This window comes from Pelmatolapia mariae, linkage group LG7, assembly GCF_036321145.2.
Source record: "Pelmatolapia mariae isolate MD_Pm_ZW linkage group LG7, Pm_UMD_F_2, whole genome shotgun sequence".
Classification (NCBI taxonomy): Eukaryota; Metazoa; Chordata; class Actinopteri; order Cichliformes; family Cichlidae; genus Pelmatolapia; species Pelmatolapia mariae.
The window spans coordinates 13,583,433-13,610,562 of record NC_086233.1 but is presented as its reverse complement, the minus strand read 5'-3'; the positions used below and the strand labels follow the sequence as shown (position 1 = coordinate 13,610,562).

The window sequence follows — 27,130 nt, the reverse complement described above, 5'->3', positions numbered from 1 at the left end:
AGTTAAAAATTTTGGCCACTAGAAACTGACTTCAGCTATGCTTAAAAACACAGTAAGTCTATGCAATATCTGCCAAAGCACTGTCCCTGTAACACATGTTACACATGTTTGAATCGTGTGAGCCATTTCCATTCTTACAAAATATTCCAGTGATGCAAATTTTTGTGTTACTGCAGGTACAGAAGCGTTCAGGAGCTTGGTTCTTTAAAGGAAGAGAGCAACTGAGTCTGCCTGCCCCCCTTCCTCTGTCCAGACCTCGACAGTCGAGCACAGAAAACTGCTCTACTCCAACAGGCTACAGTGGATCACATCGGGGATACGGTATCTTTTTGGAAGTGAATGTTTCTCACATTTGTGCATGGGTTTTCAGATATGCCTCTTAAGAACTGATAAAGACTATAAGAGCTAAATACGAGTTGTCTTTTGATCTTATGCCAGAGATATGCTTCTTTTATTTTATTTTTATTTAAAAGCTGATGCATCTCCTTGTTTTTGAAGGTGTTGTCAGACAAAAAAAACAAAACAAAAAAAACTGGAAAAATTGCCACCTTATTGTGGTAGAGGTTGATCCCTAATGATACCAGAGCAATTTGTCTCTGGTTGGGTTTCCCAAAGCAACCTGATTGCTCACCTGAGGTGAGGGCCAAACTAAGTACAATTCAGAAGATATCAATGGCATGGCAATGGCAGTTTGCTTGGATCAGGGTTACTGGGGAGTCCCCTGGAGTCAGACCTGGGGGAGAGTGCTGGTGACTAGGCCCTAACCCACAGGGCCCAGCTTGGCTCTGGTTGGTCCTGCACCCACCCCCCACATGAGGAGCTGAAGCAGTATGGTGCAATGTGTCAAAGGTAGAGGTAGTTAAGGTCTTTGTGACCACTTTACTAATTTTGGGGGGATTTTTGGTTTCTTTGTGGTTATTTTCTGTCTTTTTGAGTTGTAATTTTCCACCATGAAATATTAGTGGTCCCAGGGGGACCTGGCAGTCCCATTTGGTAATGCATCTATTGAAGTGAAGCATGTCGTTGTTATTCTAACAGTGATGATAATCTTACTTTGACTCCCAGAGCGTATTGCAGAGTCACAGCAGCACAAGTCTTTTGGATCAGAACAATGGGAACAGACAGCAAAAACAACAGCTGACAGTTGTAATGAGGGTCATTCCCATCCAGCCGCTGTAATGAAGACAGAGAGACATGTGTCAGCCTCCAAACCACCTCAGGCGAACACAGAGCACACAACCCCTAACTCAGGTAAAGTCACACTGCTCCTTCTAAGAATAAGCCCAGCACTACAAGGCTAATTTCTAAATGTTCCAAATGAACACTGATACATAAAAAGACACTTCAGATTGTGTTAACTGCTGATTATGTTTTATAAAATCTCAAGTACCTGCTGCAGGTATGGAGAACCATCACGCGGAAAGACAAGAAACATTGCCCCCTCCAGCTGTGGAGGAAAAAAGACCACCTGTTATCTCTGGCTCTGTTTCATCTCATAAGCCTGTCTCCAGAGTTGGTCCACCTGTTAACCCACCTGCCAACAACCCTGCTCCTTCCAGACCTCCACCAGATCGAACAGAGGAAGACAACAATGACTATGACTCAGATGATGCCAGTAAGATTATTCCTCAAAATTTAAAACCTTTATTTGTTGAAGACAAATGTATTATTACTTTTATTTTTTGCAACGTGTATGTGTGTGTGTTTCTTACAGCCACTCTGGGATCTCTGGAGTTCAGTCTACTCTATGAACAGGAGAACCATGCACTACACTGCTGTATTGTTAAAGCTAAGGTGAACGCTCATACACATGTATGAATAGAAATGAGATAACAACACAAAATAAAAGATCAGTTAAAATAGGACAAGATAAGTAATTTGGGCGACGTGGTTCAGGGGGTTGGGAAGCTCATCTTGTAACCGGAAGGTTGCCGGTTAGATCCCCAGCTCTGTCTGTCTTGGTCGTTGTGTCCTTGGGCAAGACACTTCACCTACCGCCTACTGGTGATGGCCAGAGGGGCCGATGGCACGATATGGCAGCCTCGCTTTTGTCAGTCTGCCCCAGGGCAGCTGTGGCTACAACTGTAGTTTGCCTCCACCAGTGTGTGAACGTGAGAGTGAATGAATAGTGGAATTGTAAAGCGCTTTGAGGGTCTCGAAAAGCGCTATATAAATGCAATCCATTATTAATGAAGATTGGAAATGATATAGTAATAATAATATTATACAGACAGATTAGACAAGATAAAAACAGACTATATGGAAGATAAGACAAAACAAAACATTTAAGGTGATGGCTGGAAAAGCGACAACATAAAAACGATAAAGTGGGACGAGGTAAACGAGTACTTGAAAGGAGAAGACAAAAGGACACAATACAACACAGGAAAATATGTGCCAAAACAAAACACCTCAGGTCCAACCAAACTAATAAGGGACAGGACAAAATGAGACAAGAAGAACAAGAAGGGACAATTGGGACAAGACATGCCATGTCAAGAACAAATGAGAATAGACAAGAAGAAATAAGGAGCTTAATGTTTTCACCATCGCCATCTGAGCATTTTGAAACCCGATGTTACAAGCACAGAGACTGAGTCTACTTTGAGACTTGTCAATCTCAAAGTGGGTCACATAGAGCATGCAATGCTTTGTCATCACTGTAGACACTAATGGGGGCCATAATTTAGAAACTAAACATGATGTTGTATTCAAGAAGATTTGAAGTTATTTGAAACTATTGATTAAGGCCATAAAATCAATAGAAAAATGTTTACTGAGACAAAGGAGCTGAAGGCTGTTTTCACAAAGCCTTCTTTTTGGTGACTGGGAGGTTTAAAACACTTCTGGCAGGCTTCATTTTCAAACCTAGAACTTACATCCATATTTAAATATAGCGTATACACAAGACAGAACAAGGTAAAATGGGATATAAGAGAGACGTTAACAATAAAAACAAACAAAAATAATAATATAATAATAATATTTTCATCTCGAATGAATCCAAGCATTGTGTTTCTTGTTTTTTTCAGGGTTTAAAAGCAATGGACTCAAATGGACTTGCAGACCCATATGTTAAGCTGCACCTGTTACCTGGAGCCAGTAAGGTATTTACATGCTTACTTATTTATTTTACTCATTTAAGAAGTAAGATTTTAAAAACAACAAGCTAATCTTTATGTACAAATAAATATGGCAGAATTGCCGGCAAAATGTTGCCTATATACAGGGTGGAAAGTAATTATTTGATTCCCTGCTGAATTTGTACGTTTTGCAGAATTCAACCCCCCACCCCACCCCAATAATTCTGGCTCCCACAGATTTGCTGTGTACCTGTGTGGCTTTCAGATTACAGTCAATCAGTTAATCATTTTTTAGATATTCCTGATCTCAATTTGTTATGTATATAAAGCACACGTGTCCACAAAATCAGTTTCTTCCATTCCAACCTCCCCACTACCATGGGCAAGAACAAAGAGCTGTCAAAGGAAATCAGTGACAAGACTGCAGACCTGCGCTAAGGCTACAGTGGGTCACAAGACCATCAGCAAGAAGCTTGGTGAAAAGGTGACAACTGCTGATGCAATTATTTGGAAATGGAAGACTATAAAATGACCATCGGTCACCCTCAAGCTCAATGCAAGATCTTGCCTGGTGAGAATGATAATGACAAAGGTGCTGAATCAGCCCAAAGCTACATGGGAGGACCTTGTTAATGATCTGAAGACATTTGACACCACAGTCACCAAGAACACCATTGGTAAGACACTAAATTGTAAATGAAATATTGCAGCGCCACAAGACACACGGATTACCTGTCCGTTGAGTACCATAAAATTTTGGACGACAACCTCCTTCCCTCAGCCAAAACACATGGATGGATCTTCTAGCATAACAATGACCCAAAGCATATCACAACAAAGGAGTTGCTAAAGAAGAAGCACATTAAGATCATGGAGTGACCACACCAGTCGCCAGACTTCAATTATTTAAAAAATCTATGGAGAGATCATAGCTTCAAATTGCCGAGGAGCAGTTGAAAAATCGCAAAGATTCAGAGAGTTTTGTAAATATGTGCAAACAGAAAAAATGTGTGAATTTTTTCTGGATTTTTCTCTCCATTAAAATTAAGACTGTTCATTTCTTTATAATTAAGAAAATTTATAAATTCAGCAGAGGATTGATTAACTGTTTCACCAACTGTATTAATTTAACAGAGATTGACATTATCATGAAATTGGAGGATGGGATGTACGCAATGTGACCCAATAAATGTAAATACAGTGTTAGAAAGCTCCTAATGATAATCCTGTTTGAGAAGATGGTGTATTGGTGAATTTATTTGATTTGAAATGCTCTTATATTATATAATATTGCAATAACAAATTGACTAATGCTCATAGCCTTAAATTTAGGTTGGCAGGTACATCACTGATAGCAGTACTGTGTCATTTTGAGTGAAATAGAATAATCAGTTTGCTTGGAGCTAAGTGTTTGATGTTCTGATGGGCATTGGTTCTCAGTTATTCCTCAGTTTCTTTTATTACTTGGGAAATTCATCTGAATTTCTTATCTTTAGTCTAATAAGCTTCGTACCAAGACACTTAAAAACACCTTGAATCCTGTTTGGAATGAAACCCTGGTCTACCATGGCATCACAGATGAAGAAATGTCACGCAAAACCCTCCGGTATGAACAACTTTTACATACTTTAACACTGATTTGCTACTTATATCAAAATAAAGGCTTTCATGGAGTGCATCGTTTGTTGTTTGCAGGCTTTCGGTGAGTGACGAGGACAAGTTTGGACACAATGAATTCATAGGAGAGACACGAGTGGCACTCAAGAAACTGAAATTTAATGAGAAGAAGAACTTCAGTGTTTGTTTGGAGAGAGTGATCCCAGTAAGTCTGAGGGGAAAATCGACAATACAATGATGCTGAAATGCCTGACATGTGAGCCAAAAGCTAAGGGTTTAACCTGCTCTAAATGTTTGCTTAATAAGGCACACAGTTAGCTACTGTTTTTCTGTAAGTTTAACTCAGCACTGGCAGATGAACTCACAGCACAGCTCAAGTACATGAGATGGAAAAATGAGTACAGATCACAAGAGATGCCAGTGTTTTTAAACTGTGAGTCACACATTATCTGAAATGAAGGTTACACATTGTTTTGTATTTTGGTGCAAAACAGCATCTTAGAGGATGACAAAGCAGTTCAGAACATCTTATCTTGTTCTTTCCTTAGACATTTTAGTAAAGCACTAGTAACTTGCTGCTTCCAAAGGCATAAAGTACTTTTGCAATTGAGTGAAATCTTCACATTTTCTGCTTGGTGTAGGTATGTGGTCAGTCTGGGCCACAAGATTACTCATTGCAGTGTAAGTGGTTACCTCAGGGACACCAAGGGGACACAGCTCTGGCTATAGCTGCATAAGTCCCGTTTTGCTTCGGTTTAAACTTGCTTAAGGGACAACAAATCAAAAGAAATCTAATTTAAGGGGGGAGCGAGTTAAAACAGCTTGTTTCAGATAGTGAATGAACTGAGAGCTTGCACCAAGGCTCAGTATAAAACAAATGAGAATCTTTTAAAACCACAAATCATCCAAAACTGTCAGGGGTGTCGTGTGTGGATGCTAGGAAAGGAGGACCCAAACGCTGGACTCACAGGTAGGTGGAGGCTGGTGCTTATTATGACGAGCAGGTGAGCTGAACATAAGATGGCTGGCTGAACTGAAATGACTGGCTGAACTGAACACACGTACGGAGTAGACAACATTAACATCAATGACACGACAAAGACCAGGATGAAACTGAGGACTTAAGTACACTGGCTAATGATGATGATTAGGAACTGGTGAGAACACAGCTGAACATAATGAAACAGGAAGTAGAGCTAATGACACTGAGACAGAGGGCTGGCACGGTGAAGCGGGAAATATGAATGTGGAACATAAACTGAACATGAACTGAAAACAGCAGGTGAACCACCCAGGAACCCTGACAAAAACTACTTTGGTGTCCAAGAGTACATCTAATGTATTAGTTCCCTTTTAAAAACACTAGTATAAATGGAACTCTCGGTATGTACAATTTCGTGATAGGTCTGTCTGCTGATCCTCTAGTAGGATTAATACCACCAGAGCAGCTGTTTTAAAACAGTTATTATTTATAGTGCTCATATAATAACATTTTATTCCTTGAAAACTTCAGGTGAACCTTAAATGGATCTAAAAGTGAATGTTTTAATCACAAATGGCTAGACACTTGAAGAGATAAAATGTATTATTTTGTACTTTATGCATACATATACACTTAATAGTGTATATGGACAAAAGTATGCATATCTTGGTGTCCAATTTCATTACTCTGTGGCATGCACACTGACAAAACCTGAATTTAAAGATTACGAGGTACCCCAATACTTTATCCATATAGTTTGCAGGCCATACATTGTAGAAGTGAAAGTCTTTGACGGATTGTTTGAAAAGTTAGAGCCGGGAAAAAACTTCTCATAAATACTGGAAACAGGAAAGCATTATCTACGGTATGACTGGATTCTGCTTGACACCTTAAGTTTTGTATGGTCTATGGAAATGGGATACAACATCATCTTACTGATCTTTAACCGTGCTTAAATAGCTGTTTTCCCTGGTTTTAGTTTTTATACTAAGAAATGCTGAAGTAGTCCTTGAACAGTGACATTTCCTATTTTACTTCTATACACACAAACTAATGATAAAGGCTCTAGCTTCAATCATGATGAGGATGATGATGACAATGATGATGGTTTGCTCTCTGTACAGGTGAAGAAGGCTGTAGGAGGATCCATCCGTGGCATGGCTCTTTATGAAGATGATGTAAGACCTTCACATAGATCTCACCACTGTGCATTAGTTAATATACGTATTTAAAAAACAGAAATTAAAACATATAAGCTACATTTGTGTAAATGTAAAATATATAACATTACACAATTTCAAATAAAAAGTCAGGTAATATACTTAAGGCCACTGTTCCTTTTACAGGCATCTTCTATAGTGATGTTACTTATGTTCTTTTATTTGATGTATCTTGCATTTGCTTATTTTCAGGTTTTATCTGAAGGATGTATGTATATATGTACTGTAGCCTAAAGTAGTTTCTTCAGATTCCCAGGCTTCAGCTCTTATGGTGAAGCCCAGTATTACCACTGCTTATTAACCACTGCTGTGCACTGCCTTTGTGCCAGACAATGACCGGATCACATACTATGTTAATTATATCAGATAGATGTTACTGATCAGTTTTTTTGTGTTTTTTTTTTTTTTTACTTTTTCTGTCATCAGTTATATTCATTTAACAGCCATGGTAGATCTCACTTTTTTCTGTCCCAGTAATCCTTTTGTCTCATATTATCTTACATAAAACTGGTCTGATGAGTTTCAGTAAGTTATACAGATATCTCACTATGTGATTTTAGGAACAGGACAAACTCAGTAGATACTCAAATTGTGGTTTATCATCTTTCAAATAAGGCATGAAAGTGGTTGCATCACTATCCAGGCAAAAACTATGAGGAAGAAAAAAAAAAGTTCAGTAAGAGAAAAACTTCAACGCATATTGGCACTATATAAAAAACATAAACAAAGCAAGAACAAGGCGCTTTACATAGTAGGTTCAAGATTTTACTGTATTAAAAAGAGAATCCCAACATTTCTGTAATAGAAAGCAACTGGTGGCTTGAGATGAAGTCTCAAGTGAAATGATGCTAAAAATCAGTGTTATCATCCAATTTACGACAGTAAAAAAATTTGCTAAGTAAACACAGCCTGGAGAAAGATTATGGATGCTGGATACTGCGTGCATCCTTTTGTGAGATGAGCTGAAAATAGAGCTCTTTGGCCACAGTGACACTGCTTATGTTTAGAGAAACAAGGAAGTGGTGCACAACCCAAAGACAACCATCCACATTGTGAAACACACTAGGAGTACACTAAGAGTATTATACTGTGGGGATGCTTCAATGCGTCTGGAACAGAGAATCTTGTCAAGGTGGAAGGAATCATGAGGAAAAAAGGATATGTGAAGATTTGTGTAAAATCTGTGGGGTGCCCGAAGACCAAGATTCATGCTGAAGACCATCAAATGTGAAGGAACTTATTTAACAGAACTTACTTTAAAAAAAAATTCATAAGGGGGTTCATAATTTTATCCTCATTTGTACTTCTAGTTACATCTCAGACAGATGCAAATTCTCCAGCCATCACAGACTAAAACGTAGATCCTAGGACAGAACCCTGTGGAACTCCATGGTGAACTTTTGGGTAGAGATTTATCCCAGTGACATATTTTAGTGTGTTTACTACAAAGACAAATTTGTTGAGATAGTTTTCATTTAGTTATGTTAAAGTTATTTGGTACATGTCACTTACGCATGTGTGTTCACAGCTGAAAGAAGTTGAAAACTCAGAGGAGAGGGGCCGTATCTTGATATCATTGATGTACAACAGCCAGCAGAGTCGTTTGATAGTGGGTGTGGTCCGATGTGCTCACCTGGCTGCCATGGACTCCAATGGATACTCTGACCCATTTGTCAAAGTGTATGTGTTTTTTCCAGCTGCATCTGCACTACTGTCACTACATAGATAAATTCTCTATAACAGTGGGAAAATCCTCTTTTCATTTGTTTGTTTTTTTGCTTTGCTTTGCTAAGAATTGGATAAAAGTATCAGTAACACATCTTGTCTCCTCAGTAAATATGAAGCTGGAGTGACAGTTTCTTAAGTTAACTAGCCTAGACCCGTCAAAGTTAAAAATATGCAATAAACTCAAAATAGACTTCTGATTATGATTATCACTGCTAATCTGACTTAACTGTTGAAATGTGCTTCGTTAACATTTAAATAGATGTTAAATTTTCAAGCAAAGTCAGTGAGCTCAACAAAGCGAATAAACATTCCCAGAAATCTTGAACTACATTCCCAAGGAATGGCATTTTACTTTTGTTGTTCTGTCCTCTTTGATAGATGTCTCAAGCCAGACATGGGAAAGAAAGCTAAAAACAAGACACAGATCAAAAAGAAGACACTTAACCCAGAGTTTAATGAGGTGAGTCTTTTCTGTTCATTTCTGCGGATTTTGCCATTTTCTGCCCATCCAGAATTCACTCACAGTTTTGTAATAAACTTTCTTCTGTCACTATGTTATAGGAGTTCAGTTATGAAATTAAGCATGGTGAGCTAGCCAAGAAAACACTTGACATCTCAGTCTGGGACTATGACATGGGGAAATCCAATGATTTTATTGGTAAGTTAATAACTTTGATCACATATCTTTATTGATGTTTGTCCACTTCCTGATTTTTTGTATGTTTGTTACACTTAAATTTTTCAGATCATCAAACAAATTTAGACACAAAAGGCAGTCTCTAAATGAAGGTGTTTATTATTGAGAGGGAAAAAATTCAAACTTACATGGCCCTGAATGAAAAAGTGATTGTGCCCTAAACCTAATAACTGCTTGGGCCACCCTTAGCAGCAACAACTGCAATCAAGCGTTAGCGATAACTACCAATCAGAGAAATTTTGGGCCACTCATCTTTGCAGACTTGTTGTAATTCAGTCGCACTGGAGAGTTTTCAAGCATGAACCACCTTTTTAAGGTCATGCCACAGCATCTCAATCGGGTTCAGATCAGGGCTTTGCCTAGGCCACTCCAAAGTCTTCATTTAGTTTTTCTTAAGCCATTCAGAGGTGGACTTACTATTGTGTCTCTGATAATTTGTCCTGCTGCAGAACCCAAGTGCCCTTCAGCTTGAACAGATGGCTGGACATTCTCCTTCAGGATGTTTTGGTAGACAGCAGTGAACAGTGAAATTGAGCTCAACTTTCTAAAACATGTAGTTAATCACATTAATTCATGATTTAAGAAGAAGGGCAATTACTTTTTTCACACAGGACCAGGAAGGTTCTGATAACCTTTCTCCCTTAATCAATGAAATCATCATTTAAAAACTGCATTTTGTATTTACTCGGAACATCATTGGCTAATATTAAAATTTGTTTGATGATATAAAACATGTTAGTGCAACAAATATGAAAAACATTAGGAAATCAGGAAGGGGGCACACACTTGTTACACTACTGTATTGATGTAGCCACTGTTGTATCACGTATTTGTTAGTTAAGTCCAGTCGTGAAGCCACAATCTGGCTGCTGTAACTGCCATCACCATGGTGTTTTGGATGTTGAAAGTGAGGGGTGGATCTGAGTGTTCTAATGACTAGTCAATCACAGGATGTTAGCTAATAAGAATGCTCTGGTTTATCCTCTTTTCTGACTCTAATAAGTACCATAAACTATAAAAAGAACTTAATGTTGTAGTTAGTATGACTTTAAACCAGTATTAAAAGCCATGAACTCACTTGGAACTGCTGAGAATTGTTTGCCCACAGACATATATAACCGTCACTTTTATTCCTACCAGAGAACCCCCTTGCTGGCGAGTTCAAAGACGAAGATTTGAAGCCCTTCTTGCATAGGTTTCACTTATAAGACGACGTATCTGTGTCTGTCTTTTACATGCAGTCAATTGTGTAAGCTCCTAATGCTGTGCATTATTAGACTGTGTCACAAAGATTTTCATTTTTCTGTCCAGGCAATTTATATAGAAGTTGGCCAATTATCAGAAAACCATTGACTGATCTTAGCACAGTTTGACCACTACACAATTCTCAAAGTACAGCCTAGGCCACAGCTATAGATCTGCCTTGTTTTAGGAACCCTCAGATGTGAACATGCTGCCACTGCAAGTATTATAAATTTAGAAAATAAGCTTGTACATAATGAAATAGACAATCATTCACCTTTTATAATGGTTTCCTTTCTACCTTCAGGTGGCTGTCAGTTAGGCATCCAGGCTAAAGGAGAGTGTTTGAAGCACTGGTATGAATGCCTCAAGAATAAAGACAAGAAGATTGAGCGTTGGCATGTTCTTCTAAATGACAGCACCACTCAGTTTGAGGATTGAAAGTTAAAATCTTCAACTCTTCTCTGTATTTTTTTCTCCATATCTCTCTGTAAAATATTGTCTTCCATGAGTGCAGGTAGACAAATAATGTACTCTTGCTTTCAATGTAGTTTGTTGCAAAATGCTATATGAAAGCTTCATTTTAAGCAGTATTGTTTTTTGTGACCAACATGGATGTTGACCTTTATGCTTTTTGTCAAAAGGAGTTTATCATATCATAAACTGTATCAGACTATAAGCAAATCTTCTGACATGCAGTAATGTTTGAACTGATTATCGTGTTTTATGGACAAGATAACAGCCCTTTATTTTCGTCATCAAGTCGGCATGTTGTAATGAAGTGCGCCTCTACTCAGACCTAGGAAGGGGTATTCCCAGTTTTCTGTCTCTCACCCATTTTCTCTGTGTTTTGACTGATTGATTGATTTTATTTTGGTCTACAAATGACCAAAAAATAATCAAAAATATTAGCACAGTACGTATACTCACACACGCACAGTCTGCACTTATGTATTGCAAAAAGAGTATCTACAGAACTTACACGTACTGATATTGATATGTATCCATGTCACCTAAAGTCATGTGTTATCATCTGATTTTCCATATTGTTTGGGTATGGGTGTTATGTTTTTATTTTCATGTGTTGTAGTACATATTTATTCTGCTTTATGCATCTGTTAAATATTACGTTAGGCACTGCAGTGAACAATCATTTGTTTTGCTGTTAATGTGACATGCAGATAACATACTGTTTTCCATATCTTCATGGTCGCTACATCACCTTCTTCCATGCATGTGGGGAGTATTCAACAACCTAAAATGTTTCTGCATGAAATTATAATAATGATTATTTCAAAAACAAGTTTAATTATGCAGTGGCTGTTAGGTTGACCAGATCCTAGGAAACTAAATGTGGGGAAAAGGCACAATGTAGCCTGTGTGAATTTGAACCCAAAGAATTACTAAGGGTTACACCTCATGTTCAGTTGTTCAGAATATTTAAACGGACAACACTGTTCTGTCTGGTATTCATCTTTGGAGTTGAAAAGGTGTTCATTCATATAGACTGGCAAATCTAGCATTGATCCACAACATTTTTCTTGTTTTATTTTTGTGAGACTTTTAGGAGATGACTTTGGTAAACAAGAACTAATAGAACTAATTAAAATGTGTGACATTGTCTAAATATATGAATATATAGGAGGAGGGAGTTAAGGGCTTAAGTAAGGGTTCCACTTTATGTCCAGTCTCACATAAAGTGGAATATCTGGTCACTGGAAGTTCTGTTTTTGGAACATGATGAAATATTGCTCCACAGGTATATCTTATATACATTTGCAGGTTGTTTTCAGTTACATATTCAACATTGTCCTGTCTGTACTGATATTGGTGCATGTCTGAACTCTTACTGTAGCAACACATGGCTAATAAATAAAGACCTGATGAAACTTGCTCGGCATTCGTTGTGTATGACATGGCATAAACTTTGTCTGAATCAGGTGAGGTTCAAACCAATCAGCTCAGACAGACACGCAGCTGAAAATTTTGTGAACTTTGACTTCTCCTGATAAAACGTCTTCTGTCCAACTGGGTGAAAGTTTATAGACTCATTACACTCTAAAAAAGTCTGACCTTGAATGATCTACGAGCTATGATCTAACTTTTGATGTTATCAGAAAGGTTCTACCACAGCTGAAAAGATAGGCCTGGCAAAAACTCCAATATTTACATTTCACAAAAAACATCAGTCAGTGCAGCTGATCTGACGCAACTCCAAGACCTTCAGACAGAGCAAAAGGCTGTGTAGAATTAAGCCGTGAAACTCTGCAAAGGTCTGCATCAAATTATATAATGGCAATGAACACTTTACTGACTCTAGAAAAAAAATGCAAACACAAAAACCAAGAGCAAAAAATGTCAACACACAAACACATTACAGACCATTACAACAAAAAGATAAGGAGACTAAATGAATATATAAAGATAAGCAAAACAACCACAGGAGCAACACATGAGAGACAATAATGATGTAATAAAATGGCTATAAAAATGCAAAATGGCTACTAAGTGACACAAAATGACACAAAAATCACAAGAAGGGATAAAGACAGATAACCTGATAATAAAAGAAGCAAACAGAGAACAGAAGAAGAGAAAAAGGATAAAAGATGACCACAACAGTAAACAAAATCACCAAAAGAGAGGTGAAATGACAATAAAATAGACAAAGAGGAAACCTACTATAATGAGAGGTTAAAAAGACACAAATCGCAAGGGGAGACTCAATGACTACAAACAAAACAACCACAAAAAAGAACAAAAAAAATCATAAGAAAGAGAGCAAAGTAGCATAAGTATGCAAGCTTGCAAAAACAAGATGCAAAAGTACTACAGAGAGTGGCAGTCATTGAAAAATAAAATAAAAGCTGCTAAAAAAGACAAAATGACCCTGGAACGAGACAAGCGGAGTGGAAAAAAAAGGTCAAATGGACACAAAACACCATCTGTGGTCTTTCATTTTTTTAGTTCAAGTATCTTCTGTAGGTGAGGATGTTTCTGGGTCCACGGATTATATAAGATTACAGATTATATTTTTCTCTATCACAAAACTATGTCAACACTCAAATACTATTTTAGGCACACTTGAAGAGAACAGTCTGCCTGGTTGAGCTGCTCACTGCAATACAGTTACTGGCCACATCATTAGGTACACCTGCTTAACTTCTCATTAACACAAATATGTAACCTGCAGATCCCATGGAAGAAACTCAGTGCATTTTGCATGTAGACATGGTCAAGACTGCTGAAGTTATAACTGAGCATCAGAATAGGTGATTTCAGTGATTTTGAACAAAGCATGCTTGTTGGTCTGTGCTAAACAGGCAGCTCTGAATATTTCAGATCCTGTTCTATTGGGGTTTTCCTATTCAACCATCTCTCCCAAAATATCCACTGAATAGCAGTTCTCACCTTGTTGATGCCAGCGGACAGAGAAGAATGGACGGGCTGCTTCAAGCTGAGAGAGAGGCAGCAGTAACTGAAATAACCAGTCATTACAGCCAAAGTATATAGAAGAGTATCTCTGAATGCGTAGCACATTCAACCTTGAATCAGAAGGGCTACAGCAGCAGAAGACCACACTAGGTGACGCTTCTGCCAGCTAAGAACAGGAATCCGAGGCTACAGTTTGCATCGAATTATCAAAAGAGTTTTTTTCTTGTCATGCTTTGGACCCCTTAGTATAAACCGAGTGCCATTTAAACTTCTCAGCCTAACTACACAGTGTTGTTGGGGACCTTTATAACCATACATCTTCTGATAGTTGCTTCCAGCCAGATAACGCTCCGTATTACAAAGCTCAAATCTTCTGACACTGGTTTCTTGACAATGAGTTCACTGTACTCAGATGGTCCCCACTGTCATTACATCTCAAACCAACAGAGCCCCTTTGGGATGTGGTTGAACTAGAGTTACATCATGGATGTGTAATTGACAGCTCCTGTCAACATGGAGCAAAATCTTTGAGGAATATTTCTAACAGCTTGTTGAATTTATCCCATAAAGGATTAAAAGCACAACAGAATCTGGCACCAGCCTAGTGTATCTAACACTAATGACATAACCTGTGATTAGAGATCATAAGAGGGCAGTGCTTCACTTTAGGTCAAATAAAAAAAAAAAAAGATTGAGAAATAGTAGTAAAAGGTCCATAATCCAAAAGCAGGCAAGCTTTTGGATTATGGTTTCAAAGTTTCTGTCTTGACATAGGTTGGAGAAAGTGAGAAAGGACTGAATATAAAAGCAAATCTCCCAGGAGTTCCAAGAGATTTCCATCTGTCAGTCAGTAAACACTGATAAGGTTGTCAGAATGTGTATTTGGGGAGTGTCTATCACTTTTAAAGAGACATTTGTAGATTGGTAGCAGCGTGCTGCCTGTGGGTATGTGTCTGGGTGGGTTTGGTGGGTGTTGTCAATAGTGTGTATCATGGTCACTGTCTGTGATGTGGGACAGATAGAGTGTGTGTGTGTGTGTCCTTGCGTGGCTGTGTGGGGGCGGGAGTAAAGTGTTTGGCTATGCTAACAGGTCACATGGGTGGTTTGGATATTGTGTTTATTTTAGTACCACCGGATCACCCGAGCACCCTCCTCCTCCTCTACCACCCTCCTCCTCCTCTTCTCATTTAAAATCGACCTGGAGTCTGTCGATCTGTCCGTAAGTCCTCAGAGAGTGAAACAACAATACTGAAGTGAAACCGTCTCCCAGCCTGTTTCCTTCAGCTGCTTTCCTCCTCGACCCGCCGCCACCATGATGCGCATCGCTCCACTTGTTACTCTCATCTGCACATCATCACTCCTGAGCTGCACCGCAGCAGCAGCCTCGGTTCTCTGCACGTGGACTAAAGTTTCTGCTAACGGAGAAATGCACTACAGTTTTATCCGTAGCGACCCGCAGCAGACCCCGCCATCTCTGCGGCTGTACCACACCGCCTGGTCCGGGGAGCGCGCTCTGCTTGGCTGCACTTGGAGCGACGACACAGCGGTGACCCAGAACTATTTGTCTCTGTGCCGGGAGCGCGCGCGGGGCTTTTCAGAGCATCCGAATGAAAATGTCCATTTGGACTCCGTGTTAGAGACAGAAGGGCAGTGCGTCTCCCTGGCGTCTCTCGGGGAACCCACAGGAAAGAGGTCGGTGAGGAGTGTTCGTGTTCAAGGTCAAGATCAGAGGTCAGAGGTCAGCATACATAAGCGTGTAAAGCGCGGTTTTATTGTACCCGGGACTCTCTGGTGCGGCTCTGGCAACAAGGCACCCTCATATTCAGATCTGGGTATGTGGATCCATGAACTCCGTTTTTGAACTTATGTACAGGGAGTGCTTCCCACCTTTGGAGTCTTAATACTAAAGTTTGCTCTAACATTTAAAGGATAAAAAAAAAAAACTATGTTTAATTTTTCTTCTGAAGTTTTTCTTTCAATTCTGATTGATCTGTTGGGTACGACTTGCTATGGTGCTCACAAGTACATATTTTTCATTTCTTTCAAAAGTTGGAAACCAGTGATATGGGGTTAAAAAATACTCTGTGTTAATGAGTTGATGAAACAAGTTTAGCAATTCCATAAAGTTATTACACATGCAAGAGACAGACTTAAAATGAGCAAAATGAAAGCCGCAGACAGTGAACTATTTTAGCCCCTTCTCTCCCAAACTCCAGAAACAGCCTAGGGACATACATTTCCCATAATTCAACTAACTGACCTCTGCCTTTCTTGCTTGCTAAATCCTTGTGTTTAGTGTTCATCTTTTAAACTGTGTCTCTACATAAAGTGTAGCTAATTTCATTTATAAATGCCAAAATTAAAAATTTGTCTCACAATGGGTCTAGGGTAGATATTTTATCCATGAAGCAGATAAGGAAAAACTGAAATAGATGGATGGCATGCAGTACATATAGATATAGACAGAAAAAGTAGTGGGTGTTCCCTCTTCTGTGTAATATCACAGCTGTACTCTCTGGAGCTGAAAAGTGAGGCTTATGCAGAAGTGCCAAAAACTACAGTTGCTTTACTTCCTTCTTCAAAAGCCCTCTTCTTTAAATAGAGAGTAGATTCCCATACTAAAAAAGCAAAACATCCCTGCATTAAAAAGTATGTTTACAGCCCGTTACAAAAATTTCTTTGGGGAATAATTCTCCCCTTGATATTCCAGGATATGGCTGCTTTGACAGGTATGTCATTGCTAATAGCTTTCTGCTAAAGTTCACCTCTGCTAGCCCCCTTGTCTGCTAATTTTAGTCACTAAAATGACCATTTGGACTGTCTTTAATTTGAATGAAATTCAATAATTTTCTGAAGAAGCATTTAAAAAGTTGATTTTATTATACATATATTTTTACCTGTTTGAAGTTTCAGTTTCTCACAGCAAACAAAAAGATAAATCCACACTTCCTTAACAATGCAATAAACCTTATTCAAGTTTTTGGGTAAATAATATATGTAAATGTTATATTTTATTTATATCTATCTATCTATCTATCTATCTATCTATCTATCTATCTATCTATCTATCTATAATAATTGCCAGAAATAATCTTGTAGCATTGGATGGACTTGTGGCACACTTAAAGAATGGGAACAAACCCAAGAACATTACTGACAGAAAGGAAAAAAAAAAAAACAAAGATCACAACAAGTAAACTTACATATACATTTTGGAGAGTTTCAATCATGTTACAGTCTTTTAATCCACACCTTCTATATATGTTTTGACCTGTTGCAGGAGTGTTTTCAGAGACTGACCGTTGCTGCCGGGAGCACGATCAGTGCAAACACACCATCCTGTCCTTTCACTCAGAGTTTGGCATTTTCAACAGCAACATCTTCACCATGTCTCACTGTGACTGTGACAACAAGTAATTATCCTATCCTTTCCTGATTATTTTTCAGCTGGTTTGTTGCATGTGCTTTGATGTTGATTCTTTCTTAAAATGATGGCATCAAATATGTTAAAGGTTTCGAAGTTGTTTGGTGGAGGCGAATGACGGCATAGCTGATGTAGTGGGATATACCTTCTTTAACCTGCTGAAGATGCACTGCTTTACATTCTCCCACCGGCTTCAGTGTACACAGAGAAACTGGTTTGGAATGTAAGTAAAGCTGTGATGGAAATAAAATGATTTTGTGTAATTGTGAAGGTCTAGGATTCATCCAGTATTGTTATTTCTCCCTGACCTCTCATGGTCTCCAGCCATTATAGTTTTATTTGTTCTGGGTTTGAGGCATCTGTCCCTTAGATTGCTAGCAGGTTTACAAATTGCTTTGGTAGTTCACTACTTTGGTCGAGATAAAGCTAATTGGATCTCAAGCTAATTACAGGAAACAGTGGAGACTTTCGCCTCTTTTTACATCTAGAAAAAAAGTCTGAAAAGCATATAACTGGACTAAAGGTAATATCTTTGATAAGGTGTCACCTTTTTGACCCAGTTTTACTGAGTCAGAAAGAAAAAAAAGCTAGCCTGACTCTATCAGCCAACTAACCAGCTAACTTAAATTAACTCCATACTTATTTACCTCACCAAGCTACATTTTCTTTTTTTTTTCCACGCAAGACCAAGTTTTAAGATAATTTTTCATATGACAAAAATGGATTAGTTCAAACAATTTAGTTAGGCAACTTAATTCTAGGTTTAGCTATAGCCAAATTGAGAGTTTTTGAGTGTGTAGCTAAATCCAAACTAATTATCTAGTGAATATTATAGTTTACATATACAGCTAATCAATACAGAAAGCATGAAGTATTGATTATTACTAAAACTAGATAAGCTTGCCATTACTCCTTGTTTTCAGCAACAGATAGATAGATAGATAGATGATAGATAGATAGATAGATAGATAGATAGATAGATAGATAGATAGATGATAGATAGATAGATAGATAGATAGATAGATAGATAGAAGTCTGCTTGTAGTGAAGTCTCTCATCCTCTATGACCTCTTTAAACGATTAGTTGATGAGTTCATGGCCTCAATCACTAGTTTCCAGACTTAGTGAATACCTCACTAAGTAATAGGCGAAGTCACTGTAGCTAAGTGTCTTCTAGCCTGTCTTCCTTCTCTCACCCCAACCGGTCGCAGCAGATGGCCGCCCCTCCCTGAGCCTGGTTCTGCCGGAGGATGTTCTTCCTGTTAAAAGGGAGTTTTTCCTTCCCACTGTTGACAAAGTGCTTGCTCATAGGCGGTCATTTGATTGTTGGGTTTTTCTCTGTATGTATTATTGTAGGGTCTACCTTACAATATAAAGCGCCTTGAGGTGACTGTTGTTGTGATTTGGCGCTATATAAATAAAATTGAATTGAATTGAATTAAGTCCATCTTTTCTATACAGTTTATAGTTTTGATCTCTTTTGGTACAGACTGGTTTCAGGCTGGTATTTGTAACTTAATTTTGATCTGAGAGAAAGCATCCATCTTCCAAGCCAACACTTGGGAACAATAAGAAAACTAAATATTTCTGTAATTTTTTCGTCCTTTGGGTTCACTTGCAGGTGTAAGGAGACTAAAATGGCTCTGTATGCTGAGGTTCATTCACCCATATTGTACGAATCTAAGCCAACAGATGAAAGCATGAACAGCTCCGTGATCAACTCTACCACACCTGCAGAACTCCTAGAGAATAGCACTTCAGATTTACAGCTTTCCTCCAATACTGCTGCTGCATTCACAGTCCCTACACCCTTTGCCTCCATCATTCCTCTTACTAACGCTACAACATACACAGGCAGTAATGCAACAGAGACACCTTTGGGATCTGTTCCTGACAGAAGAGAAAATCTGGAGAACATTGTACCAACCAAAAATCATACTGTGACTGAAGTAGGCCCTGATATCACAGGTATTTGATACTAACCACATCTCAGTATATTCACTGATTTTCCTACAACATAGTAACTGGCCACTTCTGCCGATGCTTCTCTACAGCAATGTCATGTGGTATCTATAAGGATATCGATGAGTGTAGGGACAAGATCCCATCCCAGCATGAGAAATATGGCTTCTACAACCAGGAGCCAAAGACACTTTACCACTGCAACTGTACTGTCAGGTAAGGCAACACACTGTGTAAATTCTCTGTATTATTGCCAGTAAAGGGAAGTCATACGGAGAATTTTGCTTGCTTTTTTTTCTAGAATAATCTGATCGGGGGTAATTTTTCAGCATGTGTCACACCATATCTAAAATACACAAATTTACTTAGTAATTACAGGGCATGTGCAAACACTGAGATAACAGCGCACTCGGCTTTGTTCTGTGTATTCCCAACAAGGCATACATAGTGTAACACAAAATAGGGAACATCCATTAACACAGATACTCTCTCCAGTTCTCTTTTTGTTTTATTGGCCTTTTCATATGCTCTCTGCCTTTGTCATGTGCTCGAACATTTGACTGGGCTTTTTGTACTTCTAGAATATTCCAGACTTTGGCTAAACAGAGACAACTGACCAAAGTGCAAGCTCATCTTCTGGGACATGTGTCTCAGTCCTGCTTCCTGCTTGAGGAATGCACGGCAGACAGCAAGTAAGTATACAAACATATACAGTAGATGTATTTAACTGGCCTAGCTTTAAAGAATATAAAACAGTTATATCACTGTGTATAACAGAAGAAGTCAGATCAAGTACACATTCACTATGACTGATATATTATGACATAGCATTAATGGTCATGGTCAAAATGGCCATGCATCAGTCTGTGGACATGGAGCTATAATTCTAAATCTTTTATATACAGCTACATATTTTAGTTTGGTGCCTAAAAAATTGGAAATACTGGTCCTCCAAATAGTCTCCAGATAGATCTAAGGGATCATGAGATGATGCTACACACATTTCCATTGCATACAGTGATTTAAAATACATGTTCAGCTGTGTATTCTCTTAAGCTTTATACTTGTTCTGTATGTAAATAATCCCATGTAGTGGATGATTAGTAAAAATGCATGAAATATACATTTTTAAGTAAAGTAAAGGTATGTCAACTCTAACACTAAAACTAAATACTAAGTAGCATCACAAAACATTTGTTCTTCTGCTTCATTCAACAGCTGTACACTAGTTGTGGTAAAAGCCGAGCTTCCTCAGCAGGATCAGTGGACCAACGTAGCAGTGGAGGAGCAACACCATCTACAGGCAGTACAACTGAACCTCAGGAGGCCAAACCCAAGGAGAGCTAAGAGAAAAGACAGAGAAGTGAGGCTCCACAAACTGTGTCTGAGGTTGACCCGACGCAGACAAATGAAGAAGAAGAGAAAAAATGTCTAAAGAGAAAAAACCTCGTCCTAATGTTCAATATTATATACGTAAGACACTATGAAATCTATTTTCTGTTCATTTCCTGATGAATCTTCTTCACAGTCAGTCTCTCTTATGGAAAGCTTTATTTTTCTTTACACTCAAGTCTTTCTGTCAATAATGACTAACAGGGCAACTTCAACTCTCGTTTGATGTTCTAAGGCCTGCACAGATCATGTTAATTTGATTTAATTAATTTTTAGATCAGCAATACAAACTTAGAAGATTTATTTCCACTGACTTTATACTATTTAGGCAAAACCTACAGAGAAGATTATATATATATATATATATCTATATCTATATCTATATATATATATATATATATATATATATATATATATATATATATATATGTCATATATGTAATATATATGTGTATAATATATGTAATATTATACACGTCTTTTTTTTGTTACAATTCTTTATTTATTATCCAATACTGAAAACTTTGGATTACTATGAAAAATTGTACTGTGTATTTATGGTGTCTACTATATGGGATGTTGTGGAGGTTGTACCTAAGGAACAAAATGGCCTTATTGAGGACAAGATAAACTTATTCCTAAAGTGTAACAGAAATGTTGGTAGGTCTTAGCAGGACACCATAGTTTTTACTAACTAACATTTAATAAGAAGAGCATTTTATTGAGGTGTGCAAGTTCAAGAGCCAGCTGTAATAATCCATGCTGGCAAACTATAATGACTCACTGCAGTAACTCAATTCAGCTGAGCCATTGTTAAAATGATTAGTAACACATGTGCTTTTCCTGAGATGACAGATGGAGATATCTGCCATGAAAACACATCTCATTAAAAAGGAGGAGCTTTGGCTGTCCTGGAAGAAAGGTTACTCTTGACCTGAGTATTCACAGAATAAAATCATGGTTGTAGTTCTGTGCCCTATACTGTAGATGCGTTTTATATTCATGTTTCAGCACATGTGTAGCCTATTTGTAAGTATTTGCACTGTACTGTATGAGTTGCAGAATGCTGCAAATTATGTTGTAAGTAAAGCCATGAAAGAGAAAAAATTACTTAAATAGCTGTACATATGAAATATATGTTGAAATGTACTTTATGTTGTAAGATGTAAAAAGAAAAAATAACTAATTAGATTTAAAAACAGTAGTTTGTTAAGATATATTGTTAAATGTTAAGATATATTGTTATCATTGTCTTCTTTGTACCTGTTAATTTTATGACTTGAATGCTATATTTTTGCTACGCTGTGAAGGATTGCAATGTAGATTTTGCGTAATGTTCTCAAAATAAAGCTTATTATTATTATTGTTATTACTTTTGTTAACAGTTAAACGAGACAATCAATACCATTCTCAAAACTGTATGGTAAATGTGAAGCACTACAGTGATGAATGCAGCTTAGGCTAAAGATTGAAAGCAGTTACTAGCAATACCCAGAGTAGTGTTCACTAACAAGTTTGCTTAATCTATAAGAAAAATGTAAATGTTAGAGTTATGTCAGAGTTACTTCAAGCAAACAAATAGTTTCTCCCTGTTTTGCATAGACCTGCTAGCTAATTTTAAGTTTAGCCAAACTTTCAAGATTTATTTGCGCAGTGTAAAACATAAACTGAAACCTATTTAACATCTTGAGTTCCAGATCTTAAATGTCACATGTTGAGCTTTAGAGGTGTTTGTCAGTAGGCATCATTACTGCCATAAAAACAGAATCAGACTGGCTATTATCCTGCTTTTACTCTTTAAGTTAGGCATCTCTTCACATAAACTGCATATGTCCAGATCACAAGCATGAGCGTAATATTTAACTATACAAATAAGAAACACAATGCATTTATGAAAATGACCGCCTCAGTTTTGTGCCACAAATGAGTATGTAAGACATTTGGCCTGCACTCTCTGCCTCTCTGTACTGGCTGCCTATGTCTTTTAGAGTTCATTTTAAAATTCTCATATTTGTTTTTAAATGCTTTCACAATCTTGCCCCGCCTTACCTCTGTGAGCGTCTTCATCCCCACACACCCTGTCGGTCTCTCAGGTCAGCTGACCAGCTGCTCCTGGAGGTACCGAGATCCAGGAGGAAGCTCAGAGGGGCCTTTTCTATCGTGGGTCCTGAATTATGGAATAATTTGCCTTTGCATGTTAGAGAGGCCCCTTCACTGTCCACTTTTATTCTTTGGCTTTTAACCTCAGTGAGACTTAGTTTCTTTTGTAAATAAATTAGTTGTTTAATTAAGTTTTTTACTTTTTCGTTTATTTGGCTTTTATTTATATCTTGTGTAGTTTTATTATATAGTTCCAATTTACAGCACTTTGTATCAGCTGTGGTTGTTTTAAAGTGCTTTATAAATAAAGGTGATGATGATAACGCGGGTCACCTTTCGCGACCTCGCTGGATTTTTTCTTTTTTTGTGCAATTTTGCATGCTTTTTTTTTTTTTTTTTTTTTTTTTTTTACAGTGCATTGTGTTCTGCGTCCTGATCGGCTGTAGGTCATTGTCAATCAATCTCCTCCGTGCCGTGTCTCCTGTACAGCACAGAATACGTTCAGCTGGTCAAATTTACATAAATCTTCAATCGCTAGCAGTGTGACTTTGAAGTACTGTACTGTATGTTTGTAATTTTTCTCCCCAACAAACACAACAATGTCGATGAAACCGTCAAAGGCACCTGCAGTAGCACCCAAAAGGCAGAGGAAGATGCTAACCATCGCACAAAAACTTGGAATTCTGGACATGCTAAAGGAAGGTAGAAGTTTACTGTATTTTTTGGACCATAAGGTGCATTAAGCGAAACAAAACAGTCAGATAAGTTAAACTTTACTCAACTCATTCTTCTTGCTTCCTCCACTTCCATACCATTAATTCATTAATATTGAATTCTCTGCCAGCTGCTCTATTCCCGTGTTTTGGACCTGAAAACAGGGTTTGATCTTTGGTTTCATTCTATAATACCGGACTTTTTTTTCTGCGAAGGTTGGAACTTTGAGAGTGTTTAAAAAAGAGAGAAAAGTGTGAAAATGTTAATGCCTGTCTGAGAAAAGTGTATAAAGTGTGTAGTGAGGGGTTTTACAGCCCTAAAACATCTATAATAATTGTAAAAAATAAAGCTGGCTACTTTGTGGATTTCACCTATCACGGATTATTTGTAGCACGTAACTCCCACGATAAATGAGGGACCACTGTATATGCAAATGGGGCTGCTTCTGGATGATTCAGAATGTGGGATTGTCACGTTGTTCCTTTAGGAGACAGTGCTCAGTTTTTTATTAATGTCTGGTCAATAAATGTTTTGATCTAAAGTAGTTTTTACTTCACAGTGAAGTGTACAGTATTAGTAGTTAAAAGTTAGTAGTTTATGTATAATTCCATAAAATATTCAAAAATCAGTATCAACAGAGAGCCTTATTTACCTTCTTGACATTTAAGTTTGCATTACCACAGTCAAAGAGGCTAATTTGTTTTGTTAGTGGGTCATCTTTAATATACAGGTAACATCGGGTAACTCTTTCCTTCCACCCAGAGCATGCCTCAACTTCTTCCTGAACTCTGTGCAACATTCTTCTTTCTTCAACTTCTTTCACTTACTCCTTGCCTCTGCCTTCACTCGCTTCCTCTTAAGGCATCCTACAGACAACCATCTGATGCTGCTTAGCGACATTCTCCTCTGACACCACCTTGCAGTCTCCTATATCTTTCAGATTGCACATTTTGCATAAGATGTAGTCCCTCTGTGTGCACCTTCCTCATCTCTTATATGTCACCCTGTGTTCTTCCCTCTTCTTAAAGTACATGTTTAGTACAGACATTTCCGTCCTTTTTGCAGAATGTACTATTATCTGTCCCTCTGCATTTCTCTAACACCTTACCTACCTACTAAATACCTCTGTCCCCTTTGTCTACATGTCCATAGAATTTTGCACCAATCACAATAATGTTAATAATGTTTCTTCCAGTCTAAAGTCTTTTTAAACAAACGTTATTTTTAACCTTATAGGGCACTAGCACTCGGAGTAGGTGGCTATATTCTACAATAGACTCCAAATGCTATAAAATGATATATTTTTAAACAAGTCCTCATTCCTACACAAAGTATGGCTTCCTGTTAACATACTACACCAACACAGTGTAAAAGTCTGCTGAAATGAATATCTGTCAGGTAACTCAACTCCTCTCTGATGTCATGAAGAGTAATTGAAACCTTGCTGTGAGCTGGTGAGCCGACCGGATCCCCGCCTCTCACCGGACAAAAATTCCGCTATGGGGAGAAGTTCGCCTGTGGGAACATGGCGCACGCAGTCTGGATTAACTTTCACTCAGAGAAACTTTGGAGCACCGCTGCATAGCACACAAGCCTCTCACTCTCAAGTTTATTGGTAACATATACCGCTGGATAACCTACAGTGGACTTGTACCCTGGCTTTGGATGACTGTTTTTCTCTGTCTCTCTGCTGCTGCTGCGGGATGAAAGTTTAGAGCTCCAGTCGCCGGATTTAGCAGAGATGGAAAAGCCAAGAACGAGGAAAGAGAAGGTAAGGCTAGTGGAAACAGTCGCTTTATCTTGTGGTTTCACAGAGGACACAAACCGCGGCTGCTCAGCGCCATCGGTAAGAGGCTGGGAAGAGAAAGAAAAGTCGCTTACACACAGACATCTCACGATGAGCTGCCATCGTGCAGGGCTTATTTTGAAACATGGAGTTCACAGACAGCTCCATCTGAGCTCCGACAGGCTCATTTATACCTGTGGATGTTGTGAAACAGATTTTTTTTTACTAATACAACTAAAAACAGAATAGAATAGAAGTGCATCTTTACTGCATATATTCCTTAAATGCATACAAGGAAGACTAAAAGGGAAACGACATTATAGGAACACCATGGAATACAAAAGACATAAACAAAACCAAAACAGAAAAAAGAAAGAAAGAAAAGGTTAGCTGAAACTGATTAAGGGAAAGTCATTTATTCATGCCTTTCACGAAACAAAGGGAACGACGTGGATAAATTTATCCATGTTGGGCACATTTAATTTGTTAACAGACAGCTTGATTTAAAGAGCTCATTAAGTTGCCAACTGTAATTTTACTGTAAGTTGTTTTTACAGTGTAAAACATATCAGAATGTAGAAAGCAAATTAAAGTTACAGTAAAGTCAGTACAAAAAACAAAATTGAAAGCATCAAGGCGCAGACATGAGTTTCAGAAGTTTCATTTACAAAGTGACAGGGATTTTTTTTTCAGAGCTACACTGTGAAATTGGCAGGACATACTTCGGTATACAGACTAAAATAAATATCCGAGAGCTTTGTAGATGAGTTATTTTAATTTTTATTGGTTTTGGTAAGTGGAACTATTCTCAGCTTTAAAATGTAAAAATTGTCACTTCTGTAGAAGTGACACAAAAACTTGGGATGATATGCAAGAGATACATTTAAAGAACAATAATTTGCAAAAAAAATGTAACCTTAACTGAAGAAATTACAAGAATAACATATTAAATGTTAAACTCAAGAAACTTTGTCTATGGTTTTCCTATTCTTGTAGTATGATTTCTTTGGCTATACAGGTTAAGGACTCCTGTGTCCCTGCATTGGTTTCATAATGCGACAGACTGTTTTCTGCTGCGTGGAACTGTCTTGCTGAAATAAGCAATGGCATCTTTAAAAAGTGATTTAGTAGATTCTTGCTCCCCCCAACTTTTATGTCTTTAAAATACCTACCCAAGCCTACCCATCTAAAGGAGAAGAAAAGAGATAGAAGCAGTAATGATGCCATAAAGAGTTTTAAAGTGTTTTTGTGGATATTTTGTTGACTTCAGTTACATAGGGGATTTTCACTACTAAAGAGGCATGTGCCACTCTGTCTTGACCTCTTGCCCCTTCTTTGCCCCACCATGTAAAATTTTCTAGATCAGCCTCTGGCAAGAGTCTAAAGTATTAGATGACTGGTCAAGACCATTTTCTTTTTTTTTTCTCCTTTCTTTTACTGTATACATATTTGTCAAAAAACATTCACAATAAAATGTGTATTTTTTTTAAATGCGACATCCTATCAAAAGCATGTTTATGTGAAAATCTTAAATAACTGATTATTTGTTTTATTCTATAAAGTGTCAGAAAATAGTGACACATTTCATATCTTTTAAATAATCTTTCTGAACAGTCCAAAAGCTCAAATATATTTTTGATATTACAACTAACTAACAAATAAAAAACAATTACATTGCACTGGAGAAACTGAAACCACGCATGCAGGTACATTATAGTATCACAGTTGCAACTAACTGCTAATATTCA

At 37.8% G+C, this 27,130-nt stretch overlaps 3 protein-coding genes across 7 annotated transcripts in view; all 3 read left to right on the top strand.

Moving 5' to 3' along the window:
- rph3aa (rabphilin 3A homolog (mouse), a) overlaps nucleotides 1-12,462 on the top strand; it is a 36,867-nt gene extending 24,405 nt beyond the window's left edge. For 2 of the 3 annotated variants that reach the window (XM_063477994.1, XM_063477993.1), the window contains exons 5-16: nucleotides 177-321; nucleotides 1,066-1,251; nucleotides 1,388-1,615; nucleotides 1,715-1,794; nucleotides 3,033-3,107; nucleotides 4,580-4,689; nucleotides 4,779-4,905; nucleotides 6,807-6,860; nucleotides 8,431-8,582; nucleotides 9,009-9,090; nucleotides 9,192-9,288; nucleotides 10,877-12,462. In XM_063477994.1, coding sequence (XP_063334064.1) covers nucleotides 177-321; nucleotides 1,066-1,251; nucleotides 1,388-1,615; nucleotides 1,715-1,794; nucleotides 3,033-3,107; nucleotides 4,580-4,689; nucleotides 4,779-4,905; nucleotides 6,807-6,860; nucleotides 8,431-8,582; nucleotides 9,009-9,090; nucleotides 9,192-9,288; nucleotides 10,877-11,010 — 1,470 coding nt within the window. In that variant the 3' untranslated portion in view covers nucleotides 11,011-12,462. The remainder of the gene's footprint in view (nucleotides 1-176; nucleotides 322-1,065; nucleotides 1,252-1,387; nucleotides 1,616-1,714; nucleotides 1,795-3,032; nucleotides 3,108-4,579; nucleotides 4,690-4,778; nucleotides 4,906-6,806; nucleotides 6,861-8,430; nucleotides 8,583-9,008; nucleotides 9,091-9,191; nucleotides 9,289-10,876) is intronic. The other variant, XM_063477995.1, reaches the window with a different exon arrangement.
- Nucleotides 12,463-15,089: 2,627 nt separating this feature from the next.
- Nucleotides 15,090-21,120, top strand: pla2g3 (phospholipase A2 group III). Its single transcript, XM_063480545.1, has 7 exons — nucleotides 15,090-15,836; nucleotides 17,285-17,417; nucleotides 17,517-17,651; nucleotides 19,050-19,396; nucleotides 19,483-19,606; nucleotides 19,972-20,082; nucleotides 20,609-21,120. Exons 1-7 carry the CDS (start codon nucleotides 15,317-15,319, stop codon nucleotides 20,823-20,825), a joined length of 1,587 nt encoding a protein of 528 aa, XP_063336615.1. The 5' UTR covers nucleotides 15,090-15,316; the 3' UTR covers nucleotides 20,826-21,120.
- Nucleotides 21,121-25,112: 3,992 nt separating this feature from the next.
- Nucleotides 25,113-27,130, top strand: part of ttc28 (tetratricopeptide repeat domain 28) — a 146,174-nt gene continuing 144,156 nt past the window's right edge. For all 3 annotated transcript variants that reach the window (XM_063477992.1, XM_063477989.1, XM_063477990.1), the window contains exon 1: nucleotides 25,113-25,367. In XM_063477992.1, coding sequence (XP_063334062.1) covers nucleotides 25,338-25,367 — 30 coding nt within the window. In that variant the 5' untranslated portion in view covers nucleotides 25,113-25,337. The remainder of the gene's footprint in view (nucleotides 25,368-27,130) is intronic.